The 14,122-nt window shown below is 36.2% G+C and overlaps 1 protein-coding gene across 1 annotated transcript in view; it reads right to left on the minus strand.

The window, feature by feature from the left end:
• Positions 1-1,243: 1,243 nt before the first annotated feature.
• Positions 1,244-14,122, minus strand: part of LOC108547401 (uncharacterized) — a 23,500-nt gene continuing 10,621 nt past the window's right edge. Inside the window, exons 2-3 of the mRNA XM_017899904.1 lie at positions 4,282-4,494; positions 1,244-1,620 (exon numbers count right to left, since the gene is read on the minus strand). Of these exons, the coding sequence (XP_017755393.1) occupies positions 1,280-1,620; positions 4,282-4,494 (554 nt within the window). The 3' untranslated portion in view covers positions 1,244-1,279. The remainder of the gene's footprint in view (positions 1,621-4,281; positions 4,495-14,122) is intronic.

Below are 14,122 nucleotides of genomic sequence, written 5' to 3' on the forward strand. Positions count from 1 at the left end.
TAAACCATGATCTTCTAATTATCTCGCGTACCAATGTTAAGTGCTTTATTTAACTTATTCAATTGTATCAGGATGTCCAATGATTGAATTATTTTTCGATCAACTTTGAATTATTCAAAAACTGATGTCATAGAAGCGCGAATGAAATGATCATCCTCGATCTGAACTCATCTTGTGCGTTGCTTTCACAAAGTGTTTTAAAGGTAGTATCGCAGGCGATTGATGTCAAAAGGATGACACAATGTATGAAAATATGGCAGTTTTTTGTTCTTCCAACTGGCTATTACGAATCGAATGCAAAACCAGTGTGTATCGACGTTAAGCTGGAAGGATTAGAATGATTTCAAATTTTAATCATTCACCTAACCAGGCAGTGATGCGGGCAAATAATTCGTTAAAATATTCGCGATTGTTCTTAATCTTTGCTCCTTTATCGAACGAGATCGAGCTTGAATGCACAAAATTCCCATCCGGGTTATTAAGAAACAAAGTCCTTCAATTAATACCCGCACAACGGATTCATTTGAAAAGCGCGCCTAAATTTCTTTTCGCTAATTTCAGCTCGTTTTACGAGCATCATCACAGAGAACATTGCTTCGGTTTGACCTAGTCGGAGTACGATAAGATTTCAGTACTGTTTTTCCTTTCCTCCCTCTTTGGTACTTTTTTGACCCTAGAGATTGTCCCATCGTTCTCCGACTTCTTTTTTCGTTCATAGTCATTCAGAAAGATGGACAGTTTCTCTTTAAATACTCGTTAACTACGTGTTGGAAGCTTTCAGGCTTCTTAAGCTCGGTGTCTTCGATTTTCATCGGTCGTAGAGATACGAAGCTTCTCACGTTTCCTCAAGTGCTCTCCCGACTTCAAGTTTCTTAACTACAACGAATAACCTGTAATTTGCGAAATATTGCTTGTTCTTTCCAAGACGAACAAGAATTCTCTTCTTCCTCTCGAGTATTCGTTATACTCTAGGGATCTTTAAAATTCGTATATTTATCGAGTTCGTCCTTCATTCCTCCTCGACCAATAACACATTTTCGATCGACATTGTCCAATGGATCGGCAGACGATTGTCAAAATGCTCCCAGTTATGGGACTACCAACGAGGAAGCTTCGACGAATTCTTCAAGATCGACACGATATATCATCCTCCTTCGATTTGTACTATTGTTCACTGGTGAGCCAACGAACGATCGTCAATCGATTTCGACTAAATCGGTGTCGTTTCTATCTCGATTCGGCCGTATATCCTCTGCTCGAGGATTATCATAAGGAAATTTTAGGCTGGAACTTGTACCACGGGTCTGTGAATCGGCACTGATATCACATAGATGTCCACTTTTTCACCGGAAGTTTTGTCCATGATTTCACCATAGTTTACAGAATCGTATGGAGGAGGTGCGAACAAATGGTACGGCGGGGGTGGTGTTTCCGTTACTACCGGTCCACCGTTGATCACCTCACCTCGTTGGGCATACGGAACTGTCAATGGTCTTCCACCACGACGGCAACACCATTCCGAACAGCTGACTATGAGGAAAAAGGCAACTAGGCCGCCGAATGAACCTATGTACCAGACAATCGACCATGGGTCCAAAGGATTCTGACTGTTTCCGTCGGCTGAAACAAAAAGAAATCCGCCTGTGAAAAAAAGGAACGAAAATGTTAATAGAATATCTAAATACTTTAAGCTTTTGTGATAATCTTGAAGGGTGTGTCGTTGGGTGTGTGCACTGTATTGCGTATAAGTACACGAACACTTTTATCGATTTCAAATTATTTGGTTACTTGAATGTTACCAGAATGCACAAATCAACAAAAATGAATAAATTAATGACTGGCAATGCATCTTTTCGTGCATTCAATGGACTGTAAGTTATTCGTTGAAAATTCTGTGCATAGTATTATTTAATCATATTTATTCGAGATACAAATTTTTGAATAGCAAAATAATTTCGTACTGTTTAACACCCACAGATAGAAATTTTGTTATGGCATATTGTTTATTAAAATCCAATTTCATTGTATCATAATAATCCAGTATACACTGTTGTCATAATAATATAGGATAAAATGATTGTGGATCATTTCCGAAATCGTTCTAGATCTTAACTAAGTGTTCGAGTTACTTATTTAACATTTATATATGTATATATATATAAAAATTAAAAATAATTATCTTTTTCCAATATTAATAAATTCGAGCTTAAAATGATTAACTGTATCATCCTATAAGTAATTTGTCAAAAATTTCAACGTGCTGTCAGTCGTACATGTTCTTTACCTATCGAATAGAAATCTTTTTAGGGAAGCTCACGAAACATAATAAAATGATATTCAAGATAGTGATCCCAAACTCATGTACGAAAATCTAAAGCAATAGATTACGGTCCAGATACACGTATGCACATAGAACTGGGAGGAGCAGTTATTAGTTTACTCTGCTGACGTCTTTCGTTACGGTACCATCTGGAGAGTTAGTTCACAGCCATACATTCCTTGATAATTTGCACCAAATCAATGCTAGAATTGATTTATCTCAATTACCAGCTGCTCTCACGTTAAGTCTTATGCAAATTACATCCAGTAATATAGGATCGAATAGTCTATTTCCATTAATGAGGTTCAATTAAACATTAGGTAATATAAATAAAAATCAACAAAAATCCGATATCTCATATCAACATAGTAGTTCCATTGCACGCAGACCAAAGATCACCTTATGAAATCGAAAATAAATAAAAATTCCTTATTAAGAATAATTTAAAACATTTTGGAAATGTACGAACATTCTAGATAGCGAATTGTTTCGATGACGAAAAGTTTTTTCCAATGTATTGTCATCTAATCAGTTGCACGTGGGTAAATATTTTTGAAAAGATTAACAAGAGTCAGAAGTAGAAAATATAAAATAACAATAGGAAATTTAAAAATCAAGTTCATTGTACTTGACGCTATTGTGAAAAGATGTTTCTCAGAAGAGATTTTATATAAAATATAAAAATAAAATGTCTAGAACCTCGTACGATATAATGGAAAATATTCGATTGACTGATAACACGGTGAAATTCGTTATTTTGAGATTATCTTATAAAAATATTTTTACTATAACATTTCCATATCTTAGCTTGTACCTCCAAACTGTACAATTGCAAAGATATATTTATTAAATTGCATCGACGATCATTTGTTAGACCCTAAGGAAACGCTTTTCCAAATTTCCTTTCTTTCTAATGAACATGTCCAATATTCATGGAAAAAGATTCTATTTTGCCCTTTCTTTTTCTTGCAAATTGGCAGCGTATCTACGAAAAAAGATTGTATCGATTTCACAGAGTCGATAGCAGGATAGTACCAAATTTGGTCACGAATGACCAGTGGTGTACCACGCAAGATCTTGCTACGATGATAGAATAAAGATCGTGCGGAAAGTTTTCGAACAACGCGGTTAGAATCGGCGAACGGATCGTAATGCGTGACATTACCGATTCTGATAACAGAACCATCGGAAATGTTAAATATGTAACATATATGCCTATCTACTATACACCGTTTCGAGGCAGCAGGCGTAAAGATTTATATGGGAAAGCGATAGTCCGTTGTTTAACAATATAATTAATTTGTTAATACGCACTCTTGAACAAGAAAAGGCGTTAATAAAATGCTGCGTGTGAAATTAGGATTGAATTATGTGCAAGTTGTTAACAGTAATTGGAAGATCTCGTTTACTTGTTGATTTTATCTGCTCAGTGAGAATTCCCTGTTTTCAAGAATCTTTAACGTAGGATTGAAACAGTTAGAAGAATAATTCAAAAGATTTGGAGAATTAATATACTCTTCTCGTCGGCCTGAATCAATTTCCGAAATATTTGTTCGAATATTTAAGATGAAGATCGTTTTGAGTTATTTGGGAAAATGTTTGAATACCTATGTTGGAAGATTTCAATTTAAACTATAGCGATCAAAACTCTAATTCGAATAATTTATCTTGAATAAATTAAAACGCGTATAAAACACCGAATGTAGCAGTGAAATATGATTTAAAGTTTACGTTCATCAAATTTTTTAAACCGCCCAAACAATCTAAATTCCGACATTTATCATAGTCTCGAAATAAATGCCGACTCCTGATAAGCGATTATTACATCTATTATCATCTGTTTGAATGATTATCGTGGATTATTGATATTGTGAAACAAGGATCAATTTGCATTATTCCTTTGAGTGCTACTTAAGTAATCGTAATGTTATAATTAATATTAATGAAGAGTGATTGCTTACCAGTTGGTCCGCCTTTTCCCTTGTTTTGTAGAGTTTCTACTTTCTCGTTTGATTCGGACTCAAATTCGATTACGTAGACGGTTTGTTCGTCGTCACGTTCATCAGTTGTCGAATCGGTTAGGTGTTGGTGGTTGTTATTAGCTTTATGAATCACCTCGTTGCTCTCCAATCGTCTCTGAGCGCCAGTGACATCGTAACTCGACACTCCGTGAACTGCAATACGTACACGTAACGTGAAATTAACAAATGCACATATCCAGAGGTTGCAGTTGAAAAGCTGAAACTATAGGAACCGTCGCGAACACTATTGTGATATAACTCGAAACTATTAAGAATTGCGTTCAAGCATATAGATAGATAGACACACTACATTTCGAATAAATTAATTTCGCTAGAAAGTCTCAAGAAATACTGACGAAAAACTAAAAATTATTTGCTATGTAATATCAGATTTAACATTATCATTGTGTGGTATGATTGCAGTGATGTTTCGTTCGATAGTCTTGAAACTTTTGTCCATGAAATTGAAACAATTATAAATTTCTCTGTAACAATATATTTCGTGGATTTCGTTATTGTTATTGCAGATGTAAGAATAGACGATATATTAATATAAAAATAAATTATATAACATTACTAATCAGAGAACCGATGTGTCTTGGATAACGTCACTTCGAAAAAAGAATCGCGAAAATAAGAACAGGATTAGTCATTGATTCCCACTCAGACCGATATCGAATCACAGAAAGTGTTTCACGTGCTACATGTCGCCAATAGGGGGCAGTATATCGTTCAAGACGCGAATATTGCCTCGACGGCGCCAGAATTGTCCCAATTCACTGACAAACACGTTTCCTCTATCTTGTCATCTGCAAATATTCTTTAAGATTATGGGATCAAGTGCGATTCAAGATCACCGATTCATGTGACCAAAATTTTCGAGCGTTCGAAACGTCTTCACGATGCTTTTGCTGCTTTCATGCCGCTATTTGCCCTTTTACTCGTAATAGCGTTATTCGAGTATTTTAGTACTTGATCGGGTTTAAATATCGATAACGACGATCGATAACGTTTGAGGTGCGATAACGGCAATTAATTTCGTAGATTTCATCGTCTTTATTTTTCTTCGATTTCTGATGAAATACATAATAACTGTACGATCTTCTCGCGTTTCTGACCACTGGTATTAATAATTCTTATCTTGCAATGTTTGACATGTGTATATAAGCGTATACGTGCTCGAGAGATCGAAAATTTGCATTTATACCGCGTTCGATGCACGTTTCTTTTGATAATGTTATCTATATAATTATGTAGAGTGGATATGCGCGATATATGTGTATATATAACGAAATATTTTTTATTATTAAATCGTATATTTCATTGTATTCAATTTTTATCTCTTTGCTTCACGTTTCATATGTGAATATAATTGTATTTCTTTTTCTTTCAATTCGAGACATTTTTCAGTAAGAATTACAGGTACAGAATAAATTTAATTATAGTACATAGTCTGAATTATATCTAGATTATAATAAGTAAATTGAAGTTACCAATTATCTGACTCACAAATAACCACGAGATATTTGTTTATCTTGTCATTAAAATTAAAAATGATCGCAATCGTTATTGACAAATCACTCCAAAAGTAAAAAAGACAGCCGCTGTGTATCAATATTTTAGAATTTACCTCTCATAGATAACGATGTCTTTGGAACCGAGACATGTGACTTAAAATGAACAAAATAAAATATAGAAATAATAAACAGCAAATAAAACGATAAAAAGAAATAAAATAGAAAAAGAAAAGGCATTTGAAATTTTATCGAATCGCTTCTTACGTTTTTCAATGTAAACAAAAGAGAGTCACGTCATGGTTACGAAACCTAATTTTAAAATTATAGCGAGAAATTATCCAGTGTCTTCTGTAATGCATTTCAATACTAATTTCTTTTTTTTTCAAATGTATTCTTAAGAAAAAGAGGATACAAAAAGAAAGATGGAAAAAGGATGAAAAAACGAGAAAATCAGGAGAAAGGGAAAACGTTTTGCGTTGTAAGAGTAAATCAGAAATTCGCGTCTACCCTGACACGATTACCTACTATTAAATGGTAGGCCGTTATTTCCCCAGATCTTGCGTTATTTCATGATAAATGCGCTACTATTAGATAGACACTATTAGATGATTCAATCCTACGTAGTCAACGTTCACCTTATGGAAACGACTCGAACAATATCGATTCAGGGACCCACTTCGAGATACCGTGTTGCACGAGTTCCACGTATCGTATTCTCGTGACTCTGAAAACGCAAAAGCGATAAAATCATGGGCTTAAGGTGACCCCTTAATCAATTTGCAATGAATCGTGTTATGAGACAACAATTCACGAGGGTCTCGTCTTTCTCTATAAGCAGAATATTATAAATTTAGAAGTTTTCTGATTTTACTCTAAACTACAAATCGCCTTACTCCGAACAACTTTTTTCTCATTATGTGAAAGGGAATACTTTAATGCGACACAGTTGAAAAAACTGTGTGATCCAAAAATACAAGTTTTTAAATGTTCAAGTGGTGGTAGAAACGTATATTTAATCCCGAAAATAAATAAAAAGCAGTCTTGGTCGACTTGAATTTGCCGATGGTGTATCGAATCTTAAAATTACTCCCCTGCAGGAAGAAATGAGAAACGTGACTTATCATGTTTTTTCCTGTGGTTCTCAAAGCTGCAATTTAGTTTCATTCCCCCGTGAAATTTTGCTATTGTGTTCCCATATGCCGAAGGAGTACAAGGAAGCGTAAATATGCCACGTTTATGCGACTAAAAGTGTACACTTTGAGGAAAGCTGTGCTTGTTAAGAAGTATATTTAACTTTAAAGAATAAAAAAAGGAAAAAGAAAAAGGTCTCCTCATCTGACTAAGAAATTTACACGTTTTCACGTTCACTCGAGTACCAGAAGTCTAATGCTCCTTCAGCATGCTTTCTAATACCTCGATCTCCTGTTCGCGCACCGTGTCGCACAATTGGAATAAGAAGGAAACTTAAAGACACAACAATCCGAAAGCAAGAGGAAAAGGTAGCAGGAAAGATATCGATGGTGAGGCAAGGCGTTCTTCGATATCTTCAATTTGCCTCACCGTATATTGGAGACGATGCAAGTCCTCGCCAATTTCTCGTCAGACCATCTCCTGTAATCGTATTCCCGAAGGTCACTGGTGATTAAGACGGCATCGTCACAGAGTGTACGTGAAACCGTGGTGAATCGTTTCGCGTTAAGTGGAGAAAAAGTCTGTATAAGCGATTCTACGTAAAACGCGGACGTTTCGTGGATCACGTACGCCTTTTTCCCTCGAAGGGAATGAAGCAGCCTGAATATGGAAAATCCTGGGCCGGCGTTCTCTCTGCTAGTATCGACGTTGGCACAATGAAAGTTACATAAGCTTCACCTTTGTCTGTCACACACAAAAAGTGAAAAAAAGAAAAGAAAAAAAGCTGGAAGAGAAGAAAAAAGAACCGAGTGGACTCTATATCTATTGGCCAGAGATGAGCTTGCCATCGAATGCTTTCACTTGGGTTGGGTCGTACCGTTAAATTCGCTTGGTAGATACATACACTGTGAAACGATATCATTATCATCGCGATCTGAGATTATCGTGTTACTAACTACTATTATGTATCGAGAGATATTTGAAATATTAACTTGATATCGATCAATCAACAGGTTATGGTAGATTTTTGTGAAACGAGATTTGAAGGTATGTTGTGATGGAATTTAGATCGAAAAGCTGGATTCTTTCATAGACTGTCGAGAAATTATCGACTGAAATATATCGAGTGTTAGAATAGGCTTACCAAAATATCTTTTAATAACAGCGAATATTCGATATAACTAAATACTAGTTCCATCGATCTGTAATGTATATATAAATGTGGTACACAGATAATAATAATTACATAGATAATAAAAATGGCGATATAACGTAGACAAATAAGTATATATAATTATGTTCTATCTATCTTAATAAAGATCAACTATTTTGTCAAAACAGCTGCATATTTTCGATAACTGTAAAAATAGAAAGCCTGAAATTAGTCATTTCGACACATTCGATAGTTTTAGCGTTAAAGAAGGAATGTATTTCACGCATATCCAAGTTGCGTTCATTTCGGGTTCAAAGGAGTCTCATTTTTCCTAATCATTTTAGATCGGCAAATTTTGTACATGTCAATGATCGCTGGAAACTGTTCATAAATCAATGAACACTTTGATAAAATTGTCCAGTGAATTTTTATAACACCACTTGTACGCGTTTTCTGGATCATTCGCTATTCTTTGCTATCGCATCGTATTTACCGATGTCTAAACATGTTGATGAGTATGAATAATTGGGTATGAATCATCTGTTGGAAAAAAAGTGGAATTTTTTGGACGGTTTTACGATCAAGATCTCCGAAATGAGATACAACAAGCTGGAAAAACAATGGTGACACGATAATTCCGATGCTTCGTGGCTTGCTCTGCGCGCGCAATTTAGATAATTGACCCTTGCTTTCCGGTGCTCATCCTGCCTGGATAATTGTAGATGTAATTAATACAATAACGGTGTTAAACCATTGAACGCGATGTTACTCGCCAATTTGACTCTCGTTAGCATCGTGTTAGCTGCAAATGAGTTTGAAATTCAAAATGGAAAAGATCAGGCGGATAATATGATCAAGATCTTCGTCTAAAATTACAGCGAAAAAATATTACAAACGCCGATAGATCAAATTTTACGAAAGTGAAGAAAAGTAATCGTTTTCTCTTCTTTGAGGAGAAGAGTAAGAGAGAGACCTTGTCCACCGATCTTTTCCTATTCTTCTTATCTCGTATTTACAGCAGACTGTATATCACGAGGAACGTCTTCGTGGAAGAATGCAACAGGAAGACAAGAGGCTTATTGTAAAATATAATTTATAATTTAAAATGAAAATGAGGAGCCACCGATGGAATACAGTAACGATATCCACGTTTTATACGAGTTTATTCGCATAAATTGGCGTTCAATTTGCTTCAAGAACATGCTAACAAGAGATCCATTCTGCGATATCGTATACTTTTAATACGACAAGCAACGTAAATATTTTTTAATCAAAATTAGTGTACTAAATTTTGTTATATTTTAGAGAAGATAAATTTTACGAGTGATCCAGATGAATGTACCATTATTTCGCAAGCGTTCCTGTTTATCCGTTTATACGTAAAATCGCGAACTTTGTAGTCACTTTTAAGACGTATAATAGTCGCTTTTGCAAATAGCCATTGAGTTACTGATTTCTGTATAATTTATATTCTAAGCTAATTCTTTCCATTACCGACGGTTGTAGCGTTCTCTCTAATTACCATGGCCTCGTTAAGCAAAGTTATTCACTCGAAGAAATAATAATATCAATTATTACTATCCTTTATTCTAAGCCTTAGCACTGATTCGGCCGCACTCAATCTAGCACGCTCCACTTCACAAGTTAAGGACGCCATTTTCTTCAGAGACGCTCTATATAGCGCGAAATAATAATTTTCGAGCCTCGCCACGAGCAAAATTGAAGACGAAGTGAGACTCGTACAGGTTCGAGTACTATTTGAGAATTTTCGCGCAAACTTTGTCATTGTTGCAAGGAATAATGGTACCTGGACTGTCCCGACTGTTCTCTAGCCGCATAATTCCGTAGAAAACGTAAAAGGGGGTCGTGGGGTATACTCGTTCGAATTATTTATACCGCGTAACAATGCCATTTTTCTATCGTTTTAAAACGAGCGTCGACCTACTTCGTAATGCATTTGTTTCATAGTTGTTAAGAAATAGCTTGGCCGCGCGTCCCTATTACTCGACTCTATCTCGTTGATAAACTTTTCGGTGAAAAGTTCCCGGCGAACTTCCCGGAACGGAAGTGTGCTTAAAGTCTCGCCGTTCCGGTGTGCTCGTGAAATAGGTCCATGGCAGTACAGGCCTGTTTTGTTGTATACCAGAAACTTTTTCACCGCCACCGGGAAATGTTAAGTACGTTGCATCGTTTGCAGGCTGATAGAGGCTGTAGTAGTTTGGCGCAAGGAAGATATCGGAGAGAGGGTGATTAGGGCAAGACCACGTACTATGAGCTGCTCAGAAAATGGTCGGTGGAAGAAATGTAAGTGCTTCCATTGATATAATCGTAAGAAATATACACACACGTATAATATTTTTCTTATTGGTCGAGATACCAAGGTATGCGGAGTTAAGCACGTTGCATCGTTTGCAGATTGATAGAGGCTGCAGCAATTTGGTTCACGAAAGGTACCAAGATTAGACGCGATAATGTAAGTACTTGTTTAAAAATATGGGTGGAACGTGAGTTCGACTGGTTATATTTCAGCAGACCTACTTTCACCGATACAGCCATTAAAAAATATTCACACGTGATTTTCTCATTGGCTGAAATGTCAGCGGGTGTCAAGGTCAGCGTGTTCGCGGGAGCTTCGAAAGCGAATTTTAGCCTTTTGCTGATTTAAAGTATTTACGAGAGGATGGGAGATAGTGTATCAGAAAAAATTGTAATAAACTCGACAACGCGATGGAATCAACTCGTGTCTCTTCACGATAATACGTATAACGCGACGCAAAAGTTACGCAACATATTGTTGACTGTCCGTGGAGGCCCTCGTTGACTCCGATGTAAAGCTGTTCTTCATTGTACTATTCCCAGACGGCTCGCGAATCGGTCATACATGCCCGTGTACGCGCGGTTAATCATCCAGGCTTCGATTTACTACGCGTGATCGCGTCATCTGATAAAATGTCATTCGTCAGTGACAAACAGCAGTCACGTTCGGAGATATCGTTCCTTTCGAAATCATGTTCCTTGTATGTACCGATTTACCTCGATTTACTATATTCGAATTTTCAGAATTACCACGTTCTTCTTTTCATTTTTCTCTAGGAGGAATCGATATTATCGCGATGTCTATCGCGAGATATATCCATTTGGAAGTATTAATAAAAATATCGATAGTGCTGTCTAGATCTGTTATATATTAATAATTCCTAAATATTAGACGTGGAGAAAGTGCATATCAGGTCAGAACATGTATAAACTCGTACGAACTGGATGTTTATCAAAATAGCTATTGCATTACTGGCACAAATTTAAATTTCACTATATATGATACAAGATGGGCCATCAATTTTTGTACTTGGAATTTATTTTTTCCCTCGTAAACCAACAGAGTAAGGGGCACCATCTCAAGTAGCCTCTGCTTCTGAAAAATTTAGTTACGATGGATCACTTTACGATTAATTTTAATAAATATTTAATTAAAACAATTTTTCTGTATAACGCTATTTTATAATATTCATTACGTGTAATCTCAAGCAATCTATCGAGGAATATTCGAACGGCTTAGATTGAGAAATCAAACAACGAGGAAGGCGCGAAAAAGCACGAAGCCAAGCGTTCATTAAAAAGCAATTAAGGCGTTCGGCGATAAAGTAAACAAGTGAAGCAATTTTTCAATTTATACGACCCTGACGGATCACAACCATCTTGGTGAAGCCTCGTAACTTTCATCGAAATTCATCCTCTCGACCAGTATCCTCGTATTGATCTACGTATGCACGTATATACATTTGAAACGATAAAAATCACGTTGGAAAAAGAGACGTTAGTGCTGTGACCACAATATTATCATGCAATTGTTTATTGATACCGGTTAAAAATAATATGTTTTCGACAGATAAAATACGGGGCCAAAGAATCGTGTTATTGATCTTGACGTAGGATCTCGGATCAAATTTTTCAGCAAATTTATTTTTAGATAAGGATAGAACGTAAAATTTGCATTTCCGCCTTTCTTACGTAAAATGTAAGCAACACTATAGTGTGACTTTCGGCAGATCGCCAATACGGTTTGTAGAGCCCGTATCTATCGAATATACCGATTAAAATCTCTTCGATTCGATCCCTGAATGATAGAGTATACTCGTACTAGCCAGATAAGCACACGTGCAATTAAGACAATTACGATGCTAGTACATTCTATCCGATAAAAGAAACGTAGTCATGCATTAGATATTATGTAATCGCGCATGTAATATGCATTTGATAGTGCACGTCTAAGAGCCTTGCACAGTGTTCTATCAAAGAATCTTGTGAGCCTGGAGAGACTCTTCCAGCATTTCGAATCCATTGATTTACTCGTTTTATTTTATCTCCTTCAACGATAACGATGATCAATCATTTGTATCGAAATAAAAATAAGAACAATTTTAGCCATATTTCGGAGAATCGAGGTAATAATCGAGGAAACGTATAAATTTAGATTTTTCCGATCTCAAGTCAGATTTAATTGAAGCGAAAAAGTTATCCGAACTTCTCTGCGATTTCTTATCCAAGATACGAAAGATCTCAAAAAAATATCAGCTTTTCTGAATTTCTTCTGATAACGAAAACTCCATACTTTTGTTGCAAATCAATCGCATTACGACCTTTCGTGTGGACGTTTCTTTTTAGACGGTACATGTCCACAGCGCGAAAAGAGTCCTAGGTGTATATAAGAGAATATATAAAAGAATATCCGAGAGATTGTTGACTGCACGTGAACAGAAGGTATAGGAATTTGAATGCGTGTCTAATTCTAGGAACAGGTGACGATCGATGCGACGTTATAAATATCGTCGATCGCTGACAGATTATATTTATCGCTAAAATCGTAGGGCAGACGTGGCTCGATCGAATAAGAGATTCGATAGGTGTCCTCTTAGTGGGACTACACAATTATCTCGAATCTTTGTTCGAGAGGAAGACCTTCGAACAAACTCTTTTGTTTTTAGGCCGAGTCCAGCCGGTGGAACTTGGCCATCGACCAACTTTCACGTTCGTCGTGTATTATTATCGGAAGTATTGTTACCTGGCCTGAAGTATACAGCCCATTGTTCGCGTGCACGTGAACGGAGAGAAGAGGCTCACTAGACTTTCGCCGGATGCTGTGGCTCCAAGGGACAACCCTTCGTCGTTTGTTTCAAAGTCGAGCGCGTGTACCAGATCGAGATAGTGCATGTTGCACTGATCCAAATTTGCCAAATATTCGCGAAGAAAAATCAGGATAGCTCGAAAGATCGTAAAGTTAATCTTACTTAACGATGAAACAAGTTTTCGCAATGATGACTTTACTTTGCGAGGCTCGAGTAATTTCTGTGTACATTCAGAACTCTTGATTCGTGTTATGAGAACAATACAATTCTTACAATTACTATTAAAAGTAGCAAATTAAGCAAAGTGACTAGTGTCAGGTTCTTCGTTATGTAATTACTGAAAATGTATAGTTAATTTTCCTCTATTTTTATTGCCGCGATAACACGATTATATATAGCTATTTATTTTCATCGTACCACTTAAATTATTGTTAGTTATTTATAGTATTATATAATATATATTAGAAGCAGGTTGGTAGCTGCTAGTATTAAAATACTTTATTTAGCGAAGTTTGCAATGAGTCTGTAACGAGCAATGAAATTTTCTAGCAAGAAAAATAAGAAAATTATTTACCCAAAATAAACTCGCGTATCCAAAATTCTGTACCGAATTTAGTATCTAAATTTTCATATATAACATCCGATTAACCATCTTCTCATCGATACCACGAATAATTACCAAAACGCGTTCATTATGTAATTATTAACCAACACTTGTCCTCGCAGCGGCTCATGTTATCTTATAGTACGATACTTCATCGTATATTTCACAGTCTATTCTTCGCGCGAGTACTTCCGGAATTTCACGGTCAGACACAGCATCGAAACGTTAGTACTACTTCCTTCCATAAAGAGCG

The sequence above is a fragment of the Eufriesea mexicana genome, unplaced genomic scaffold (genome assembly GCF_001483705.2).
Source record: "Eufriesea mexicana isolate 0111107269 unplaced genomic scaffold, ASM148370v2 scaffold1018, whole genome shotgun sequence".
In the NCBI taxonomy this organism is placed as follows: Eukaryota; Metazoa; Arthropoda; class Insecta; order Hymenoptera; family Apidae; genus Eufriesea; species Eufriesea mexicana.